The sequence below is a fragment of the Hippichthys cyanospilos genome, chromosome 22 (assembly GCF_059441005.1).
Source record: "Hippichthys cyanospilos isolate Australia breed blue-spotted pipefish chromosome 22, RoL_Hcya_1.0, whole genome shotgun sequence".
NCBI lineage: Eukaryota > Metazoa > Chordata > Actinopteri > Syngnathiformes > Syngnathidae > Hippichthys > Hippichthys cyanospilos.
This window is the reverse complement of record NC_142390.1, coordinates 7,610,907-7,634,483: the sequence shown is the minus strand read 5'-3', so window position 1 is coordinate 7,634,483 and position 23,577 is coordinate 7,610,907. Positions and strand designations below refer to the sequence as shown.

The 23,577-nt window shown below is 41.6% G+C and overlaps 1 protein-coding gene across 5 annotated transcripts in view; it reads left to right on the top strand.

The window, feature by feature from the left end:
* Positions 1-23,577, top strand: part of anks1b (ankyrin repeat and sterile alpha motif domain containing 1B) — a 71,021-nt gene that overhangs the window by 15,901 nt on the left and 31,543 nt on the right. For all 5 annotated transcript variants that reach the window (XM_088405808.1, XM_088405804.1, XM_088405803.1 and 2 more), the window contains exons 4-13: positions 2,333-2,489; positions 8,636-8,788; positions 9,088-9,231; positions 10,723-10,798; positions 11,149-11,250; positions 11,626-11,748; positions 13,008-13,195; positions 14,037-14,177; positions 17,820-17,976; positions 21,680-21,813. In XM_088405808.1, the coding sequence (XP_088261934.1) occupies positions 2,333-2,489; positions 8,636-8,788; positions 9,088-9,231; positions 10,723-10,798; positions 11,149-11,250; positions 11,626-11,748; positions 13,008-13,195; positions 14,037-14,177; positions 17,820-17,976; positions 21,680-21,813 (1,375 nt within the window). The remainder of the gene's footprint in view (positions 1-2,332; positions 2,490-8,635; positions 8,789-9,087; positions 9,232-10,722; positions 10,799-11,148; positions 11,251-11,625; positions 11,749-13,007; positions 13,196-14,036; positions 14,178-17,819; positions 17,977-21,679; positions 21,814-23,577) is intronic.

Genomic DNA, 23,577 nt, shown 5'->3' with positions numbered 1-23,577 from the left:
AGAAACCTTCAGAAGGGACTGCAGGTTAGAGGTAAAACCGGGCCTAAAAAATCCAGCCCGACCCGACCCAGGCCCGCGGTATTAAAGCCCGACCCAGCCCGAGCCCGACCAATTATCTTGATTTGCAGGCCCAAGCCCAAAGCAAACCCGAAATTTCATATTTTATTTGTGAGGACTCGGGAGGAGGAGGTGATTTATGATAACAAAGCTTTTTGTAACAAAATCTAAGTTTAACAAGACTGTATAAACATTTACATCTTTTATATATCTGTGCCTGCAGAGGTTACATTAACCGACAATTTTCCATCATTGATTGATGGAGTCGTCGGGGAAAAATTTAAGGCCGTCCGTCATTGGTGTGCACTTGCTTAATTACGCGGAGAAATACTGCAGCCCACTAGGCTTTAAATAGAATAATGCAAATCAAATAAATGGGAAAAGATGTATGAAATTGTTATTTCTACAGTTTTGTTTAAAATAAATTTAAAATAAAAGCTTTTTTTTTTTTCTTTGTTTTGGTCTGAAAATAGAAAATCTAATGAAATGATCGAAGTGTAAGAACGCAGAAATACAATAAATTTGCATAAATAAACAAGATAAATCAATAAAGTATAACATTCTTTATTTTAATCATTTGCATCGGAGTTGTTAGTATCCACCTTCCACACATCGTTTTAGTATTTTTATAAACATATTTTGTATTTTCCGCACTATAAGGCGCACCCTCAATTAATGACATATTCTAAAATTTTTTCCATGTATAAGGCGCACCTTAATTAATGACCTATTTTAAAAACTTTTTTCAATCACAATATAGTAATACTCAAAGTAATAATAATAACTCAAATAATAACTCTAAATTCTTTATAGTGTAAAAACGCAATGTCAATATGAGCAACCTTGTTCAACTGTAAACACACAAAAAAAACAGGTGAAGCTTACTTTATCACTTCATTCCCCATCTACAATCTCAATATTGATCCATATATAAGGCGCACCTGATTATAAGGCACACCATCAGCTTTTTAAAAAAAATAGGCTTTTAGGTGCGCCTTATAGTGCGGCATTTATTAAAAAAAAAGTCCGCGATATAGAAGGCCGGCCCGACCCAACCCGAACGTAATGAATGACATTTTAGGCCCGACGTCGGGTTGGTCTTGGGTTTGGGCTTGAGATCTTAGCTCTACCACAGGTGGGAGGAGCCACCTTCCAGGCCAACAGGTTGAAGTGGATGCTGCATGTGCCAAATACAGACAAATAGATACACGTTAGTGTGTGTGTGTTTTGTGTCGTGCGGGGCAACATAAGCAGGGAACAATTAGTTCCGCCTCTAACTGCGCCTCGTGATTGATAGGAAGCAAGAAGAAAAGGGCACGCGGCACCATTCACATTCCGTTCACGTTGTAGCTCACAAGTAAACATTCCCACTCAGCTAGGAGCGTTTCTAGAAGTGAAGGCCTCTTCTCATATCAAGGCATCCTTCAAATAAACTCCTGTTACTCTCTCGACATCGAAAGCAATCTTAAAGATGTCATACAAGTTTCTTTTTGGAAATGGCAAAAATATCTTTTTTAACCAAAATATGAGGCTTTTTTTGTGGATCTTCTTGTATAAGACATGAATTTCATAGCGGTAGGAGAATGTCGTTTCGGGCGCTTGAATTTTCCCAAACTTTATTTGCAATTCTTTTTTTTTTTTTTCCTTTCCTGCATCGCGTCTTGACTTTTTTAGTGGGGAGGGCAGTTATGATAAACATATTCAGCAAATTTCATGTTGCTAGGTAAAGCAAAAAGTTAGCTAAGGGGCTGAATTTTCCAAATATATCTCCAGGGAGCTTCTGAACCTAATTGGCTGGTTTCAAGCCACAAGTAGCTAATTGAAAGTGGCTAAACAACACATGGTCTCGGCGTCTTGGATTAGCCGGCCCGCCATCCCAGAGACGGAGGATTAGCGACAGGTTTTTGGGGCAATTAGGTAGATTTCCTGCTGCATATCAGCGAGCCTGAAGAGGAAAAGGGAAGCTTCTTACAAAAGAAAAATTGAAATATTTTTTTTCCTCTCTCTCTTTAAGTCTCAGCAGTGCAGAGTGTCGTTCTGAATGATTGAAATTACCAGCTCGTTAGTCGCCGCCTCCTCTCCGCTCGGCTTCCCCCGCTGACATTTGGAATGCAAATGAGGTGCCTCGGCTGGGGACTTCCTGTTAGGGAACGCCGACTGTTTGTGGTTAAATAGCCCCGCCGCTTGTTGATGTGATGACGCGTTTTTATCGGGCCTTGCGAGTGTAAACAAGATGACGCTGAGCTTTACTAACTTATTGTTTTGCTGTGGGCAGGGAGGTGGTGCTAAAGCTGCTCCAGTTTGAGGCGTCCGCCAATGTGGCCGACAGCAAGGGCTGCGTCCCGCTGCACCTGGCCGCCTGGCGGGGCGACGCCGACATCGTGCGCATCCTCGTCCGACACGGGCCCTCGCGCTGCCAAGTCAACCAGCAGGTGAGCTCAGGAAAAATTAAAAATAGGCATCGCTCCCAAAAACGCATTGTAGTTTGCAATAAATTGCATTACAAGGTTCTAAAATTGTATTCTTAGATATCTAAATGATGTAAACAAATCTCCATATTGCTCTTATTTTCTCCTGACTTCCTCTTTAACTCGCTAACAATAAATAAAAACCTTACCCCATTTACAGATAGGACATTTCTTAGATGTAATCCTTCATTTTGAAATAGCGGTAAGTTAAACATCACTCTTGCTGGGCAGGGAACCAAAAAAATCAATCAATCAATCAATCAATCAAATTTTGATTGGATAGACCTGAATCACTAAATCTCAAAGGGCTTCACAGAAGAAAAGAGGCCATGTCGAGACTTCTTTCGAAAAAAGAAGTCATACAGAGACATCTTTTCGGTGTAAGATACATAACAGCTTCCCCTGTCAAAACTCCCAGAAGGGGAAGGAAAAACTCAAAAAACCCAATTTGGGGAAAATTAGAAACCTTCAGAAGGGACCACAGGTGGGAGGAGCCCCCTGTCAAAGCTCCTAGAAGGAGAAGGAAAAACTCAAAAACCCCAATTTGGGGAAAATTAGAAACCTTCAGAAGGGAGCACAGGTGGGAGAAGCCCCCTTCCAGGCCCACAGATTGAAGTGGATGCTGCATGTACCGAATACAGACAAATAGATACACATTAAAAAAAGCACAAAAAAAGACCTTCCCTCCAATAAATAATTCCCCATCTGCAATTACAAATTTTGACACCCTCATGTGGTTAAGTCTGGTAAAAAAAAAAAAAAAAATCAAATATTTTTGCATATTTTCATCCCGCTATGTAAACCTGTTCCTCTTATTTTAAATTCCTCTTTCACTTGGCATGCAACAGCGAATAAAGATCTCACTCCCAATAAAGTACCTACTTCTGGCTAAATAAGCACGCAACAACAAATAAAGATTTCACCCCTAATAAAGTACCCACTTCTGGCTAAATAAGCTGAACAAACAACTACACTTCCTCCCATCTGGAACTGTGAGGAAACAGCAGGTTCCTAATATTTTGACACCAGTTCAACTTTGAATAGGCCTGTAATAACCAAAGACCTTGCAAACTGACTTCTAGCATCTAATGAAGGTAAATGCACCATCAAGATTTTGGCTTCCACTTTTTTTTTTTGGACTGCGCGGGTGGACCTAATGTTATGTCCCACAAGATGATTTTGTCGTCGTAGAAGCCTTTCCACTTATTCCCAGGCTGTAAATCCGCCTAGCTAGATCGATGCGTCGTTTGCGGTGTTTACGACGCGCCGTATTTTCACCCTCTTTGTCTCTGTCCTAACTCGACACACGCGCATTTAGAAGTTTATTTTCAGCATGTGTGTAAAGGAAGGGTGGTCCTGGGGTAACTCGAGAGCGTGTGAGATGGCAGTAATAAGCGCTAAAGGTCACGAGCGCGTTAAAGGTACGTGATGGATGGTTGGCGCCCACTCAAGGTGGCAGCGTGGGATTATTGGAGGTGTGTGGATGTTAGCAGGCGGTGGTAAACCCCAGCCAACCCGCCATTTAGTGCCTAATTGGTCTCGGGAGTTCACATAAGCAGCTGTTTTTGTGCGGGATGCATGCCCATCCATGCATGCATGTGTGAAGTGATGGATCGTGAAGGAGCACAGATTTATTTTTTTTGCATTGAGGATGATGGTGATGTTGAATGTCGCTTTGTATGTTTGTTTGAGATGCCAGCACAAAAATGACTGTATTTTCCGCGCTATAAGGTGCACGGGATTATAAGGTGCACCGGATTATAAAGTGCACCCTCAATTAATGACATATTTGAAAACTTTTTCCATATATAAGGCGCACCGTATTATAAGGCGCAACAGTAGAAGCAGTCAAACTTTATTAGTAGATTACAAACCAGCATTCTGACAACTCCATTCACTCCCAAAATGAATAAACAACTGTCTTACGTTTTATTCGATTAGTATTTCCGTGACAGTTTATCTTTTAACAGCAAGGTATAACATGTAGTGCAACATTTATATCAGGGAACTTTTCCTCCGTCGACAATCACAATATAGTGCAATCACAATATGGTAATAGTATTACAATAATAACTCAAATAGTACCTCTAAACTCTCAATAGCATAATACAGTGATCCCTCCTACTTCGCGGTCTCAGATATCGTGGTTTCAGTACTTCGCGGGTTTTTCCAGGAAAAATCAAAAATATTTCAAAATAAAAAATAATTTAAAAAATGCGCAAAAATGGAAAAAAAAATTGAAAAAAGTACATTGTACAGTACTGTATTCATCAAATAACTAAGTAATATTAGTTAATAACTATGTTAAGAATTCTTCAAGCATTAGAGTTTGTGACGTTTGCTATCTTATTTTGAAATGTATGCTTTTAATTTGTCGCGTCGCGTTGCATTTCCGTTTCCTGTTTTACGTTCTCTGTGAGTCATTCGGCTGGTTACGGTGACGTAGTGAATGACAATTTAAGTTTATATTTATAGTTTATTATCATTTATGTTGATAACGCACGCTACTGCCTATGTTTAGTAAGCGATGAGTGTTTGTTCTGTTTATGTGTTCGTTTGTGTAGAGGTTACACTTTATAGTTAGTAGTTGTTGCTAACCCGCTAATGTCGGCTAAAAATACAATTAATTCATAGATTTAAGTTTGGTAAGTGTTTATATGTTAGTTGACTGACTTTAACATTGTTGATTTATTATTCAACAGATACTACATGATACACCATACATGAGCCAAAATAAATGTGAAGTTCAACGTGATGACTTTCTCAACAAACTAAGTAATATTAGTTATTTAAGTAATATTAGTTATTTAATGAATATACAATAATGTTAATAATGTTAATAAGGATAATGTAATGTTAAATAATAGGAGAAAGGAAATTAAATATGCAAAAAATACAAAAAAAAGGATTGTTTATGGTTACTGCGGCTATATTTGGGCTATATTTGGGCGTACATAGAAATCTAGGAACTGATAATCTACTTCGCGGGTTTCAGACTTCGCGGGGGTTGACAACCCCATTAACCGCAAAGTAGGGGTGATCACGGTAACTCAATGTCAATATGAACAACCTTGTTCAACTGTAAACACACAGAAGAAACAGGTAAAGCAACAAGGATTTTAGGTGCGCCTTATAGTGCGGAAAATACAGTATTTCCTCTCTAGCTCTGTGCATGGCTAATCTGAACGTTTCTTTCTCACCAAATAGAGTCCTGGAATTTTCCTCCTTCCTTGTCCTTTAGCCCCCCCTTCACCCACCCCCTTCTCAGTAGCAGATGATCCTGATAAAGGGGGAAAAGCGAGATGTCATTAGCTAGATTAGGAGGACGAGAGCACACATTGCGGCAGGGGTCTTCCTGCCAAATGGGCAAATTCCGCACGTTTCCCCATGACCTCTTGTCTCACAACCAAATGTGGACGTAGCTGGCGCTGGGGTTGTCCACGTTCATGTATTAATCTATTTTAGAAGAAGATATATTGTCATATTGACAGGTGTAAACTATTGACAGGTGTAATCTGCAGTAATATTAGACTGTCTCCCCAAATGATAATACATCCCTGAATGTTATGTCTGTCTACATGTGTTGCGCCCGCATTTGCATTCTATCTCCTGTTGCTTCAAGCGTTACAACATAGATGCAATACGTTAGCTTGCCTATGACGTTTTGCACTGTGTGTTGGCAGTAAGATATTGTGTTTTCAATGCACAATAAATATTTGTCATTATTTGATTTTAGTTTAACAATACACCTCAACTAGCAGTGACGTAAAAAAAAAAAAAAGTGACAGCTTATCACTGCTGTAATGATGATGTCGTGATTAAAGGTGGAATATGTAATGGGTAAAGCTGAAACGGCACCACTGAGGATGAGTTCTGTCTCTTTCCATACGTGTCCATCAATGTGCTTCTCCTCGTGTGTCATTAGTTGAGGGCCGCTTCTCCCCAATGCAATCAGCAGCAGCGGCCGCCGCCGCTCACCCCACGCTATCGGAAAGCTGTCTGCAAGAGTGTAATGGAAATAAATGACCTGCGCCGCTAAGATGGAGCGGCGGGTCTTCCCTTTGTCTTCGAGGCCGTGAACAAAACCGCCTGATCTCGCCCGATTACCGCCAGCCGGCTGACAAAACAAAACATGTTCTCGTTTAAGACCAATAAAATGGCTTACCATATGCAAATACGGGCCGCAAGAGGCGGGTTTTCATCTCCCAAAAGCAATGAGCCAATCGGAGCGTAGCAAAAAGTCTTCTCGCATGCCAATTTTAGATCAGAAAATTCAAATTAAGCATTAGACATTTACTCATGGAGAGTCATTGATGAAGTACACTAAAACTTTTATATTTTACTAAGATTTTCTCTACTGTACACATGCATTTTTACTTTCTATTTCAACGTAAGATTTAGGAGTAACTACTAATCCTTGTGTGTCTTGGCATTCATTTGACATCTTCAAATGGTGTCTCGTCGGTCTGGGCTTGGACATCGTCAAATATCCAAATCAAAGCTCCTTCTGTGGCCACAAGTGGCCAATGAAGTGTTCTTATCTCCTCCGCCGCGCCTGATAATGGACTGACTAATGCAGTCACAGTGTCATTATTGCCTCTAAATACAGCGCATCCATTATGTTTTTTTTTTCTCGCTGCCACCATCTCATATTGTGCTCCTAATTCCACTAGTTTGTCGCACAGACAGCACAACGGCGTCCCGGGCTTCTTGTGATGGATGACGCTGCGTTCGCTCCCACTCTGACACTCCATTACACTTTGATGAAAGACGCTATGTCACAACGAAGGCATTAAAATTATACGATTGCTCATAATGCTGATGAATCGATACTGGAAGATTCCACATGAACAAACCGCGAGTTGGGTGTGTTAAAGGCAGGAAAAATGTGGGAAATTTGAGCCTCATTTAGATGCACCTGAAGTCCACAACATCAGGTGTGCATCAGGAATAGCTTATTGCTAACAGATCATGCAAACTGTTATTGGCAGGTAACATTATGCCAGTCTCATAACTTAATTTATTTAGTCATATATTCTTTATCTTCTGCATTTTACTTGAGTCATCCATCCATCTATTTTCTAAAAGATATTTCCAACTCGTTTGTTTTTCCACGGCTGTGTTATACTGCCCCCCTGGGGCCAATTTGGGTACATTAGAATAAATTAGGACGCACAACTGTTTTCATTCTTTACATCGTACTTGGGTAAATGATTACTATATGTTTTATCAAGTACAGTAGTCTGGAGAAGTGGTTCTCAATGTATTTTCAATGTTATACCACCTGTGATTTTTTTTTTTATCAACCAAATACCTCCTAACTAGCATGAGAAAAAAAAAATACATTAAGTCATAGTATTGTGATGTCCATGTGTGATTGATTAAATATTGGAACTATGTGTTATCTCTAGATTTTATTCCGCAACGCTAAAAGATGGTTGTTATTTCTGATCCCTGCAAAAACGCCCTTAAAATTTCACATATCCCCTGTAATGTCTTCACGTATCCTCATTTTGGGCCCCTAAAACACGTTGCAATAAAGTTTTCAATTCAAGAAAGCTTGTTTCAAAAGCGTAATCCCATTTTAACTTTCCAACTTGCGTTGGGGCAAAAATTGGATAATTATAGCAACAATTGTGAATAATTAAGATTTTTCAGTGCAGTTCCACACACTTGCAAACTACACACAAATACACTTAATACATCCATGCCGGTGTCAGTCAAAACTCTCCTGGGGGCCTTGACATTAATATGTATATCACATCTGCGGCATGGCTGGCAGCCGATCAATTTTTAACGGCGTTAAGCGCTTTAATCCCCTCAGAGGCGCATCCCCCCCCCCCATCAAGCCCCCAAGGGGGACAAGCGATGCTGGCGAGGTGAGCCCAGAAGGGAATATAAAACATCCTGCTGGAGTTCCAAATGGCATTAGACGTTTGTAGGAGATTCTTTTCAAAACCTGACCGTACTCCGTGCATCGATTAATCACTTCCCTCTTGTCCAATCAAAATCCAACACTTTCTTTGCCTTGTTCCACAATTCTAACTTCCTGGTTCTTATCCGCTTTTCATTTGTTTTTTTTCGTCCCCCACTCCCTGCATCCACTCCAGAACCACGAGAGGGAGACGGCGCTGCACTGTGCGGCACAGTATGGCCACTCGGAGGTGGTGTCGGTGCTGCTTCAGGAGCTGACGGACCCCACCATGAGGAACAGCCGACAGGAGACCCCGCTGGACCTAGCGGCGTTGTACGGTCGCCTGCAGGTCAGAAAGGCGTTTATATCAGACATTTTGGATGTAAACTGATATCATCTGGTAGTATATTTGGGCTCATGTCAATATTGGGTCGGTACACCCCTTGGTAAAATCTTTTTTGTACCAAACGGAGGATAAAATTGTGTATACCCTACTTCCTTCTTGTCTGAGTTGGTCGCGATGCAACCACACAGCGGCCATGAATCATTGATGAGCGTTGTTGCATGAGCATGAATGAAACCGTTGCCGTGGCGGCACAAGGTCAGAAGTTGAGCTCAGCTGTGTCACGGTGGACTCTCTGGATGTAGGTGGTGTGCATGCTGGTGAGCGCTCATCCCAACCTGATGGACGTACGTAGCCGGCGACATACGCCGCTCCACCTGGCAGCCCGCAACGGACACCGCAGCACGGCGCAGACGCTCCTGGAGGCCGGCATGGATGTCAACTGCGTGGTAAGAGCCCATCCACCAGCTAAGCATCTGTGACCAGGATGTTTAAAAATGTGCAGGAACACGACATGATTTATTTTTTCTGCCCACTATTTAATTGGCACTGTTTTCTTTTTTGCCCTTGCCTCCCCCCTCAGCTCTCTGTTGTTATTATTACATAACAGGTTCCGTGTAAAAGGACGTGAAGCTCCTGAGGCGCTGCACATTTCATTTTGCTTCCCTCATTTTTTTATTTTTTATTTTTGTTTGTACAGTATTTTTACTAGTTTTTTTTAAGACCTTTTTACTACATTTTCAGGGACATATACAGACTATCATAAACAGTTTTACCACAATGCCCTAAATTCACTTATTTAAAAAATACAGCATAGTTGTTTGTACAGTACTTTTACTAGTTTTTTTAAAGACCTTTTAAATACATTTTCAGGGACATATACAGACCATGATAAACAAAATTCACTTATTTAAAAAATGCTGCATAGTTCCCGTGGAAAAAAAAGGCTAATACAAATATATGTATCTCAAATTGTCTTATGTCCATTATAATGTGAAAGCCTGATTCTAACAGTACCACAGATGCTAACCATTAGCTTAGCTGGTCTCTCCAGACAGCAGTGTGTAAATGTTTAAAAAAAATGGAGCAATATTTGTATTAATATCCTTTACTGCATGCCTTACATTAAATATTGATTCTGGCCTCAAACCTATGTGCAAGTTGTGCTTCGCTTTGCCTCAAATGTAGGCTGGGATGATGTAAGCACATAAATTGTCACTGGTGGGAAGTCGGCGTGTGTGTGTGAGTGTGGAGGTCAGTAATTGGAGTCAAGCCATAAAGGTCTGCTTGCTTGAGTGTGCATGAATAATTTATGGGAGCAGCACACTCGTCACTTTCTCTCTTGCCTCTTCCTCACTCGCTCTCGTGCATGTTAAAGTGGGGAAACCCCTGTTAGGTTGCCTGGTGGGTGTGTTTGGGGGCGCCGAGCAGGTAAATACTCAAACACTCGTAATGAACTCTGCAGTTTCCATCTTTCAATTCGTGGAAACTGTTAGAGTGAGAGTCGCCTTTCCTGGTTTCATCTTGAGTACGTCACCATGGGAAAGTGGAAAGGAAGTTCTACATAAACTGGGGGGGGGGGGGGCTTTGCAAAAGGTTGAAGGGGCGTTGAACTGGATCACTTCTTTTGCTGCCTTCACTTGCATGTGGAGCTCCCCCTGCATGAGACAAACTTGTAAGTAAATTTATTCCGCGTATTCCCTATTTGATGTTTTTTAGGCCTCCGATTGGCTAAAGCATCTTCACAATTGGCTCCCAAAGAATGAAATTTTTAAAAACGCGAATTGACTTTCCACAAGTTGCGTCATTGCTGAGTTCATGCTCCCCGAAACTGTTACTGTCCACTCGCTTCCTTCAAAGTGTCTCAAACCCTCTGTTTTCATAAAGCAATGTTTCAGTCTATTTTCATCCACCATTCTAACACACGACCTCTTTTTCAGACAGAGAATGGCAGCGCCCTCCACGAGGCCGCCCTCTTTGGCAAAACAGACGTAGTTCGCCTTCTGCTCGACTCAGGTGTGTTTTCCAAAGAATCTGGGAAAAGTTCAAAACGGGGTCTTTGATTATTGAAGCATGCCCCTTTAGATCCGTGGCTTTGCGCTTAGCGCTTCCTTTTCCTGTTTCCTGGAACGTCCCGCTGACCCCCGGGATGAACGACATTTTCTTGTTGGGCATTGGGCCAGTCATTGTCGTATATGCAATAGCCCGGTGGTTTTCTCTCTTTTTTTTTTTTATAATGGTGTGAAATAGTCTGTGCGGCAATTGCCCCCTAATCAGCGCAAAGCATTTATTTATTGATGAAAAAATCCACGTTGTATTTATTAAACTTTTGGAAGCGCATGTTTAGTCGTCTGTGTGTTTTTCAGGTATCGACACAAATCTGCGAGATAGCCAGGGAAGAACGGCTTTGGACATTCTCAGAGAACATCCTGCAGTCAAATCTCAACAGATCACCGCTCTAATCCAGGGTAACACACGCACAAACAAATAAAACACGTCCCTTCACTTACACACATGCACGTGTAAACACAGCCTTCACATTCCCTTACTTCAGTGCCATCTGCTACGATTTGACACTCTCTTGCAAAAGGCCGCAAAATGGACGCCACTGTGCAGTTTTGTGTGTGAATGCGAGATGTGAAGACACAGCTGCGACTGAGTGAAAAGATCAGCTGCATGTCATTTCCTGTTGGAGAGTGCCCACTTTAGCTGGGAATAGACTCGCCATTGACGGCTAATTCAATCCATGGTTGTCGACTGCCCGCAATTAACCCTCAAGTTACATCAATGGAGTCTTTCCTCATCCTTCTTGTTTTGTTCCGGGCACGTGTGTGCATGCGCAGAATATGTGAGGGAGGAAATGGAGCGTCGCAGCCTGCCGGAGGAGCCCGTCCGCAAGTGTCCCGTCCCCGCGCCTCGAACCTCCATCTCCTCGCCCTCAGCCTCACCCTCCCTCAGGCACAAGAGTAAGTAAGAGTCGCACCTCATAGTCAGTACAGCTAACAAGTACGAGTAATAAACCCCTGAGAAGAAGGTGGTGAGTGCAAATATATTGAATTTAAAATTAAAAAAAAAAAAAAAACTGCATCTAGGGGGTGATTCTTTCAGTACAGTTTGCTGAATTGTCTTCCTGTTGAGCATAAACAGCAGTCGTACATGGTCCTTCAGCTGGATATCAAGGCCGTGCTCAAATTGCTTTCTATGCCCTCCAACAATGCAGCATGGAAACGAAGTGTTTTGCCAGTCCACTGCTGCCACCTGTAGTCAGATTTTAACATTACACTCCTGCTGACATCTATCTGTCTCTTTGAGGAACATGATGTCAGCACAAAGTGTAATTGGCTCATTACCCGCTGAAAAGGCCACAAAGAAATTGCACCTGAATGCATCAGCATTGTCAAAACGTACATGCAAAAAAAGACGAAAAGAGGAATTGGATTATCATGCTTCATTACTTCCATCTGAGGTTGTTGTTTTAGCGACCGCTGCAAGGTCCCTATTGTTCTTCTCCACATTATTATTATTATTATTATTATTATTATTATTATTATTATCCGAAATGAATCACTTTTTGGAGGGCCAAAACATGCATGAAACGTCACCAAATTTTGCACACTCGTCGGGCTTGCTGTAAAATTTGATTTTTTGGTGTTTTCATTCATAAAAGCTAAAAAAAAATTGATCATACTCCAACCTGCACAGGTCTGCGAGGGCCCGTTATAGCTGCTTGCAGCTCTAGTTGTTTTTGTTTTTTTTTTGTCCCCACACATCCCTATTGTCCATTAATTAGTCATTTACTAGGGTTGCAATGATGTCATCATTTGTGATCAGCACATTTATTGGACCACTTGTCATAATGAGGAAAAAATTACCACTTGGATGGTGAAGTAATGTTTTAATGCAAAGATAGCATCGTGTTTTTTCAAATAAAAGGCTCCTACTTACTTTACCATACGTTATTTATCTGTATTGTTTCTTGCTACCTTTTCGCAACATGTTTTGTGTATTTTTTTTATGGATCAATTCATGATTCATCATTGCATATTGTTGCTGTCATATGAAAAGCTTATATCTTCTAGTTATGGCCAATTTCATATTTTAAATCAATATAATTAGTAGTGTGTCACCCCATTGTTGTCTTTTATTTCTCGGCATTATTAACCAATTTCAAGTGTTCCAAGTGTTCCTTCCTGGAAAATAATCTGCCCTGTCGTCTCCGTTTAAGACAATGCAGTGACCAGCGAGCTGTCCAAGCTGCTTCATGAGATGAAAAAGTGCCGGGACCGGGATTACTCCTTCGAGGAGCTGTGCCACACCATCTCCTCACACTCCATGGACAGCTTCGGCAGCGGGCGGTTGTCAGACGAAGATCGAGCCGATGCGCCCGATGGCAACCTGACGCACGCCGTCAAGGTAAAATCCCCTCATTAGTATGCACATCATTTATGATGACGTCAAATTAGGCATACATCTGTGTCTATGATTTTTGACCTTGCGGCTTCACTACATGCTAATCAGCCTTCTTATGACGTTTGCACAATCTCTAATTTTCTTAACATTTCATCAGCTTTATACGTCTAAGTGAGCATTAGAACAGGTACAAAGGAATGCTTCAAAAATGTAATGAATTGCTTGTGCTTGTTCAATTTTACCAACAGGGGGCGCTACCAGACTGATCAGCCGCTTTGCATTTACAGTTAAATAGATTTTAAAGGCTGCACAAGCACTTACACAGCTCCACTCACTTAATCATCTCCTCAGCGCACAGCGGGTGTGCGCGCCAGTTAGCGCCCCTCCAGGCGAGCGTGTCGACGGGTGGCCTCCGCCGCCGCGAGGTGACTGTCATGAATAAAACATGCTCACTGTATTACAACACGCAGTTCAGGAATGTTGCCATGGTAGCCATCATGTGCGCATTCGTTTTTATTGTACGTGACCTATGGGATGTTCTATGCAGTCAATGACAGTCAATTGTGTAACAGAGGTCTTAGTGCAGCCGAGCCCCGAGAGGACCCCCGGGAAAGGACACTGCACCAAATATAAGAAAAATATCAGCGCACTCTCTGCTCGAGCTGCAGCATATTCACAGCGCTTTTACATAGTGAGATACAAAAGAGGGGCGAAATATCGGGAACAGCTTGGCTTGACTTAAATATCATGTTTCCAAAATAAAAAGTGTTTTGGAGCTGAATTTGAAAGGATGAAAATTCATTCAAGTGGGCCAAACTTCTTTGTGTGGCGTTGGTCTCTGCAGCGTCCGACCCCGCCCCTTGCCGTGGCCCCCGAGGAAGAAGATGACGACCAGGCCGAGAGGAGTTGCGGGCCCGCCGGATTCTGGGAAGCGTTGACACCCTGCAATGGCTGCCACAACCTGGGCTTCTCCAACCTGTCGCTGGTATGCAAACGTGTATTTTTAATATTTTTATGATTCTTGGCAGCAGTCAACAACTGCACTGCAACATCTTAAGTGCCCCCCCCCCCCCCCCCCCCCCCCCTCCCGCCCGGTTTCCTTGGGAACACAAGCAAGAAGCCATCATTTTACTTTATTCGTTTGCTAGAGAATATGAATAATATGTCCCTTTATGACTGGAATGATTCAAAAAAAATTCTCTCCTCTGACTTGAACATGATGGGATGGCATATTGATTTTTTTTTCTTGATGGGGAATTGTTAGCCACATGAAATTTAGTTTATTATCATTCCACAGCCAGTTATTGTCATATTTAGCTTCAGTTGTCAACGTTTTATTTTTTGTTTTATTCTTGCGCTTTTTCTTCGCATGCGGTATATGTTTTCAGGGCAATTGTTAGGGACACCTATAGGAGGGCTGTACAGTATGTACCGCTCACAATGTGTAATATATTACAATCCAATCCAGTAAAAGATATTATTTACAAATTTTACTTGCACTTACGTTATCTTTCGGGTTGCTCTTAGTTAACCATGTAGTTAACCATTTTATCTATAATATACATTTTTTTCATTTGCTTTCGACTGAAAATCACAACTGAGCTTGTGAACGTCACATGACCAAAGCCAGGGTAACCGCAGTTTGTGATTACCTGCGGCTAGTGCACATTTCTTTTCCAGTCAACAGCAATTTGGATAAAATATGTGAAAAATATTTTTAGCAAATTAATCATATACAAAATATTTACTTTTCACAGTGGACCCCTGTGTTACAGCATCCCTGGCTTTTGTTATTTTCATGTTGCGACGTGGAATACTGAGTTTTTTCATCACTTCTTTATGGTATTTTCCCGGTTTTGCGACCAAAAGAACTGCCATGACCCTAGGAGCTTGGCTGTATTTGTTGTTTTGACTCACTCTGCAGGCGTTTTTTGGTAATTACACTTCAACTTCCGTCCTTGCAACGCGTCACTACAATTCTGGTCTGCTATTGGTCGGCGTCTCCTTTGTTGGATTGTGAGTGGTTACAAAAGCGTATTTATAGTGCATTTTACTGCTTAGTTCAAAGTTGAAAGGTTAGCCATGGGTTCCAAGATTGCTAGTGATGTTAGAGAAGTAAGAAGATGATTTATAAGGAAATGATGCTGGAGATAACCCTTATTAGGGAATATTGGCAACAAGTGCCACTCGAAGGTAAATAAATCCTTTGCATATTTTTTATGATGTTTTCTGATTGTATACATATATATATGTAGCACTTACTATACTATTTTGGTACCATTTTTTAATATGTATTTACAATTTTGATGTTCTAGACACATTCGTACAGGTTTGGATTACCCTTCATACGGTGAATTCACTTTACGAGCCCAACCGCGGAACGGATTCATCTCGTAACTGCTCACTGTACTTTTGAAAATTACTCAATAAGTTTGTATTCTTAAATGAGTGGCACTCAAGCGCATGAAAGCATGTGGCACCGATATTTTAGATTATTACGATATAAACTGGTTCATCCTCATATAGTTTAAGAATGCAAACATGCTTTTTTTTTTCCCAAGTTGATGGTCGCCTCTATAGTAAGCTCTGTGTGTCATCTCCAATAAAGGAAATGCCAGCAGATATCTGATGGCCTATGAACTCAAGGGGCTCAAGGGGGAGGGGCTATAATATGCCTGAAAGAATTGCGCGATTAGTGTTTCTATCAACGTATGTCACACACATACAGAGGCGTCCTTTAATCAGCAGTCATGTGGCATCTGCATGCGAGCTGCTAATTAGCGTCCAGGCGAGGCTTGTTGTTTGTCCGCCGGCTTCCTGTGCAGCTCGGACACAAGTTGCTCTGTCTACTATCTCGACGCTCAGATGGGAGGGGTCGCGGATAATGAATGACTCGCTATCGCTGTGCGCTTCCCTTCTCCTACTGGCGCCCTGGCAGCTCATCTTCATCTAAACCTGCGTTAGCCGCCCGGTCGGGAAGTGCTCAAACTTTCCGTCTGTCCTCTTTACTTCCCATTTGGAGCATGTGAGAGGAAATCCCAGCATCATACTCCCACTTCCTCGGTTTTTTGACTCTTCCTGCTTTTCTCTTCGGGGTCGGCGTCAACTTCGTAAGTTATGCTGTTAGATTTCGCATACATTTTGTATGCTAACATGTACATATCTTAATTGGTTAGGGCACAGTATTATTTGTTAACCTTTTAAGCTTACGTGAAAGAATCCACGCTGATTGCGTGTCTTTTAATGGCAATCCCAGTGCATTGTGGTTAATGTAGTGTGGCTGTCTTTACGATGCAATTCTATAAAAACAAGCTGGGCTTTGTCAAAAAGAAAAGACGAAAAAACATACACGGTAACGACGTGAAAAGAATGTTTAAGAAAATGGAAGCATTTTTGCAACCTTTTAGCGTAAATTCAATTGGCATAGTGTTGCTCCTTCTGGCCTGCATGTCTTGGCCTCTAGAGGGCAGTATGATCAGGATCGTTATCAGGTGTCTGCTGAGCTTGTTGATGAGCTGATCATTTAAATCACATGTGTTGAAGGACGGAGGAATTAAAACATGCAGGGTAGTGGCCCTGGAGGACCAGGTTTGGAAACCTCAACTATTCCATTGTTGCTACTTTTAATCCATAAATCAAAAAGCAGAGCTTTGTTTTCCGCTGGTGGCAAATAGAGTGCTGATGGTTTTGGGTGCTCCTTGCTCCATCTGTCACTCGCACATGATTGAGTCCACGTTGATGGATGGCCCAGTGAACGCTGTATAAAATAGTGCGCCTCGATGAGCTCAGGAGACCACGCCGCAATAATGGAAAAGAATGTGTCGGGGGCGACCGTAAAGAGAAAATTCAATCTGGACGGGTCGCGGCAGGATGACACCTCTGAGACGATGATAGAAGCACTGTTTTGGCAAAGAGGCGTTCTGTTTTGTCTTGGGATGGGCCTTCTTGTTGTTTGCGAAAAGATAGGACGCATGGCTCCAAGCGGTCTTTATCTTGAGGAGCAACCTGTGCCATCTGCAATATAAAACATACTTTCAAGACATCTAAGGAGGCTAAAGCAACTCAAATGCATTAATTTGGAAAAAACAATTTGAACCACTAAATGGAGATGGAGCCAAAATTACTTTTTTGTTACCACTCGTTCCTATTATTGTTAAAATTATAAATATTTGTTAATTTTTGCAAGCGAGAGAAATATTTTTTCCATTGTGTGTTTTTTTTTTTTTTGTCTTGCCTTACTGTGTGGAGTTTGCTTGTTCTCCCCGAGCCTGCATGGGTTCTTTCTTTGCACTTCGGCTTCCTGACACAATCCAAAAACATGCATGCCATCTGTATTAGACGCTCTAAATTGTGTGATTGGGTGTTTGTCCCGCCTACTGCTAAATACTTAACGGCAAACCGCTATTTTTATAGCCCCTTTAAGAGAGGAAGTAATACTTTTAAGATTTCCACTCATCTTTTCCCAACTGTTAGTTTGACATGTGCACATTGTAGCCTGCACACAAAAGGCCTCTTATCTTCTTTTTTTTTCTGGGCCACATTGGTCGCATTCTTTAGAGGTTACTTCCTTATTTAATTTTTTTCCCTCTTTATGTGTCATGTGATTTCCCTTTTTGCCTCCCCCAAGGATTCCAAGCGTTCGGGTGAGGTGCTGACCTCGCCGTCGTTGGACGTCTTCCCGCCCGAGGACGAGGATAACCCTTACGAGTCGGTGACCACCGCTGTCACGCGCAAGCCTTGCTCGCTGGATGTTGGACAGCGTGCCGGCGGCCTGTCAAGTAACGGTAAGATCCTTTTCATGACTTACTGCCGCCAAGTGGAGCGAGGTCGCTAAATTTCGGTGTGTTCTTCATTCTTGCTGTTCCCACAAAGTGGCACAAGTACTGCCAAAGGCCAGTGGGGGACAAAGCACTACTTTTGTCTAAATGAAACTCCGGCGCACATTTCAAAATATTCTTTCCAACTCAGTTGGAGCAGAGCGCAACTATTCTCCAAATGGTGGTGCTCAACTCAGTTCAACACAGCTGTTTGATAAGAAAATGATGGTAAAGCAGCTAAACTCACCTCAGCATTTATTTAGGCACCAGGATGCTCAAAAAATGTTAGCAAAGTACTAATAATGTCAAAAGGAAACTTTTCATCTCACTTCAAGTTAGTTCTTGACAATACCCCAAACATTCCAATATACCGTAGCTTAAATGAAATAACACACTTCAACCTAGTTCCCATATCATCAACAATCAATTAATCAATCAATCAAATTTTATTTGTATAGCCCTGAATCACCGAAGTCTCAAAAGACTTCACGGATGAAAAGAGGTCACGTCGAGACTTCTTTCGAAAAAAAGAAGTCATACAGAGACATCTTTTTGGTGTAAGGTACACAACAGCATCCCCTGTCAAAGCTCCCAGAAGGGGAAGGAAAAACTCAAAAACCCCAATTTGGGGAAAATCAGAAAACTTCAGAAGGGACCACAGGTGGGAGGAGCCTCCTTGAAGGCCCACAGGTTGAAGTGGATGCTGCATGTACCAGATACAGACAAATAGATACACATTACAGACAAATACAGGTACACAATATAGAAAACAATAAAAATACAATAAGAATACAGAAAACATATTGTGCTATATAGTGCAATGATAACTTGACAGCAGGCAAAGCCATTGGGCAGGAACCTTTCCACAGTCCAACCAAGCGGACCGCAGACGGTCTATCTCTTAACCCGCAATGGTGGCAAAGCATTATTATTGTTGCGATGGGCCACCTCAGCTCACTCCGATTTAGTTCTTTGGACACCAAGATGGGGGCAAAGCACTCTTTAATTCACTTAAAAATACTTCCTTCACACGGCACCATTTTTATCGAAACACAACTCCTCAACTAGTCCGTCACATCCTCAGAAAAAAAATCTACAGAGGTTACTAGGTCCTGCTGCTTTTTTGACTACTCACCCATTGGCCCGTTGCCACAGCAACTGCATCACCCTCATGACGAGTCACCTATAGGTTTCCATGACAACCGCATTGGCCATTGACAATTAGAATGAGACTTAAGCACATCGGCAATGGGGGGGGGGGGGGGGGGGGGGAGTAACGATGAACCGTGCTTTCGAAATCCTCAACAAATGCAGCTGAATGCCTTTTGGGTGTAAATCCTCTCTCGCTTCCCACTGAGGGACTTTTCAGGCGCTTAACTTTCTTTCTGCTGCAGGAAAAATCCCGGATCTGTGCTCACTTGTCAGCCTAATTGGACCCGGCTGTCATTCCGTCTGCTTGCACAGCGAGATGCTGAGCTAAAAGAGCCCAGAACTATTTAGTCCTTAGTCCTTGAAATCGATCAATTCATCGAAGGAAAGCGCATTATTTGCTGTATTGCAAGGAGCCTCGATTTAAACCTGATGGAAAATTCTGAAAAGGATTTTTTTTCATCTAACCTAAGGCTGCGAAAGTTATGACACTTTTGTCAGTCAATTAATACAGATTTTTTTTCATATATGAGCTCTTTAGCCTTATCTTTTTATCTAAATGTAAATAATAATATGTGTTTGGAATACTTTACTTTGCAACCTGTGCCTTGATCAAATTTATCACCACGCCGCCATTTCAGTTTTGCTTCAGTGTCCTTTTTTTTTTTTTTAAAGCTGTGTGTGCACCGGGACGGAAAGATTTTTTTCCTCCTTTGCAGTTTTTGCACTGTGTAAGAAGCAGTTTCGAATTCACCTGGTGGCTGTCAATCATGTCAGCCCTTCTTGTTCCACTGCATTCCAATTGAAATTTGCTCAAAGTCATATTTGTCCAGAGTGTACTTTTACCCTCTAAATCAAGGGTGTCAAACTGATTTTTATCATGGGCTACATTGTACTTACGGTGTCTGTTAGAGGACCGGAATAAATCTAAAAATAGTCTAAAAAAGCTTCAATTTCAACGTACCCCTTTAATTTCTCTAAAATCCTGAAATTTTAGGACTTAAAAATAGAAAAACATGTGTCTAATAAACGCAGTATTTGCTGGTTTACATCTTTACCTAGTTTTGAAAAAAAAAAGGCAGATAAAAACTTTTCCAAAGATAGATCGGGAACAAAAAATGGTTATTTTTGAAGACAATCTGCAAGTTTAGCTAGAAACTCGAAATCAAATCAGCATTTGGCGGGCCACATAAAATGATGTGGCGGGCCGGTTCTGGCCCCCGGGCCTTGAGTTTGACACCTGTGCTCTAATTGTTAAACCGATTAGTTAACTAGTTCACATTTATAACTTGATCGCTAATAATATGCATTGAGCATCTCATATTCCCACCGGGCATTTTGCCTCATTCAATTAGAACCCCAAATATTTGTTGGTTCGCCCGCTAGTACCGATTATTAGTGACTGAGCAGGTGCTAGGTCAGTGCGTCGATTCTGGAATTGTGCCATCGAGGCGATTGACCTTACACCTGACCTCATTTGCCCGCAGCTGCTCAAATGGCTGGCGGAAAAGGTGGAGGCCCATTGACCTCTTCAAGCGGGTCGGGTTGAGGTCATTGATCGCAGAAGAATCAAGGCATTGGTTGGTCTACAATGAACCGGCGACGTCTCCTCCCGTGAGACCAGCGCCACTCATCCCACATCACTTATTCATCAGCGGCGGGCGCTTGTGAAGCTATTTGTGTAATGTGCGCTTATTACGGGATGTGCACATTTCTTGATGAAGACAAACACTTTTCTCCCTCCCAAAGCCAATTTAGGCCACGTCAGCGTTTTCCTGTCTTTTCTTCACCCACCCCACCCCCCTTCAAAAAGCCTCTGAACTCCCTTTCCGTTTCCCCTGAAGCACTCGGGGGAAATTAGCCGCGACGCTCAGCCTCGCGCATACGATACGAGTCGTTTGTCTTTTGTGTTTGGTGAAAATGCCCACAGTTTGCTCTCAGAATTCTTGAAAATCTTCAATTTTGTTCCCCCCCAAGATTGTGGCATTTTCAAGCTTTGGAATTTGAATAGAGGTGAAAAGTTGACTTCATTTATTCATGCCCTGTATTCTTTTTACCAAAAAATACATATTTAAACTGAATATGTGTGTTATAGATGTAACAATAGAATTTTTTTATTTGACAGATATCCTCCTAAGAGCCAGCCTATTTATTTGTATCCATTTTGTCTCAGCAAGACAGCAATGTTAACACATGTTATTTGAACGGATAGGCCAGGATGTCCTCTATTGAGTACACAAGGAATTAGCAGTGTAAAAGAAAAATAAAATAGACTCAAATCAGAAATACAGTATCTAAAGGAAATGCTAGATTTACAATGCTGAAAAGATCATTTTCATTTTTGTTTTACAATGCGGTACCGAATTTCTGGCATCTTTCAACTTGAAATAATTGATGAGCAAAGAAGTTGCGCAAATGTTAATATTGTTTATTCTTATGATTATTTTGCAATGCAAACATCACACACATAAAAAAGACGAAACGACGCTCCAAAAAGCATCTGTCTCCTTCCCTCCGCAAGGTCATTTGTCCCATGGAGCCAGCCAGGGGGGGCTTTTTGACCATGGCAACCACTCTACCGGCCCCACTCCAGACTGCTCGCCCCCCTCCCCCGACACGGCCCTGAAGAACATCGAAAGAGTCATCCGCCCACAGGTACGGCGCGCACACGCACACACAATAATGATTGTAGAAGCGACAGATGCATTATTGAACATCACAGCATCCGCCTACATGCAGCTGAGACACCTGAATACACACACACACACACACACAACTTGTTTGTGTGTTTTATGCTCTCCATCTCGTGTGTGTTTGTCGCATCCGCCTCCCAACAACCGTAGAACCTTTGAGCTCCCTAATGTTTTTTTCTTTAATGATTTTTTATTCAGAAACTCCAGAATATAGTTCAGAGAACATCCTTTTATTTCTGGTTTGACAATGCATCTGTGTAAAACAAAACCAATTGAAGGCACGAACAAATTTTGCAAAAGAGTCACTGTAACACAATTTTGAATTACCGTAATTCCCGCACTATAAGACGCACCTAAAAGCCTTGTTTTTTTTTTAAAAAAAGCCGATGGTGCGCCTTATAATCCGGTGCGCCTTATATATGGATCAATACTGAGATTGGGATTGGTAGATGGGGAATGAACTGATAAAGTAATTTTTATCTGTTTCTTTTGTGTGTTTACACTTGAACAAGGTTGGTCGTATTTAGTTATTATGCTATTGAGAGTTTAGAGTTATTATTTGAGTTATTATTATTATTACTTTGAGTATTACTATACTGTGATTGCACTGGAGGAAAATTTCCCTAATATAAATGTTGCACTACATGTTATACCTTGCTGTTGAAAGATAAACTGTCACGGAAATACTAATAAAATAAAACATAAGACAGTTGTTTATTCATTTTGGGAGTGAATGGAGTTGTCAGAAAGCTGGTTTGTAATTACTAATAAAGTCTGGCTGCGTCTACTGTTGCGCCTTATAATGCGGTGCGCCTTATATATGGAAAAAGTTGTAAAATATGTCATTAATTATCCGATGCGCCTCATAGTGCGGGGAATACGGTACATTTTTCATGTTCCATTGTGTTGCTTTTACTTTGGAAAAAAAAAATGCTGTTTGTACAGCGTTAAATTAGATTTGCTAAAAACGCGCAGAAAACTGTTAAAGTTTGATGTGCCCCCTTCACACTATCTTAACATACCCCCATTTGAGAACCACTGAATGTAATATTTTAACAAATAGTTTATTTTTATTGCTGGTGTTGTTCCAGGAACAATTTCCCAGAACTAAAAGTTTATGGATCTTCAGAGTGGAAATACTACATAGATAAATAAAAATAACTGCGCTGCAATGGGCAATTAAGCAGAAGAAAATGAACAACGTGCAGTAAAAGTGAGATCACAACTGCCTAATGAACGTCTTCATTAATCACTTAGCTGCAGAGTGTGTGTGTGTGTTTTCTCATCTTCATCATCTGAGCATTTTATACAGCACCGGCCTCCAGTGTCACTACGCGCCACTTCCTGAATATCTTTGTCAGCGTTTTCTGCTCATTATCGCGCACACACACTGCAGGTCCGGTTTAAGCTTCGCTTGTGACAACCTGAACTGGCAGCTGGTTAATGAACACGTCACAGCTGATTAAAATGGGATGAATTAACTATGACACACGGCCGCACATAGATTTGACACACAACACAGAATTATATGCCGCAAACATGCACGCTGAGTTTTTTGTCTCTGCGTGGATGTTGTATGCTCAGTGTGTATGTGTGTTTGTGTGAGATTATTGTTATTAAAGAAATGAGATGCTTTGATGGTTGTTAGCACACAAGTAAGTTTTTCCTGTTGAAGAGAAACTATTCTGCGAATGAATGGGCAGTATTCGGTCATTTACGAATGGCT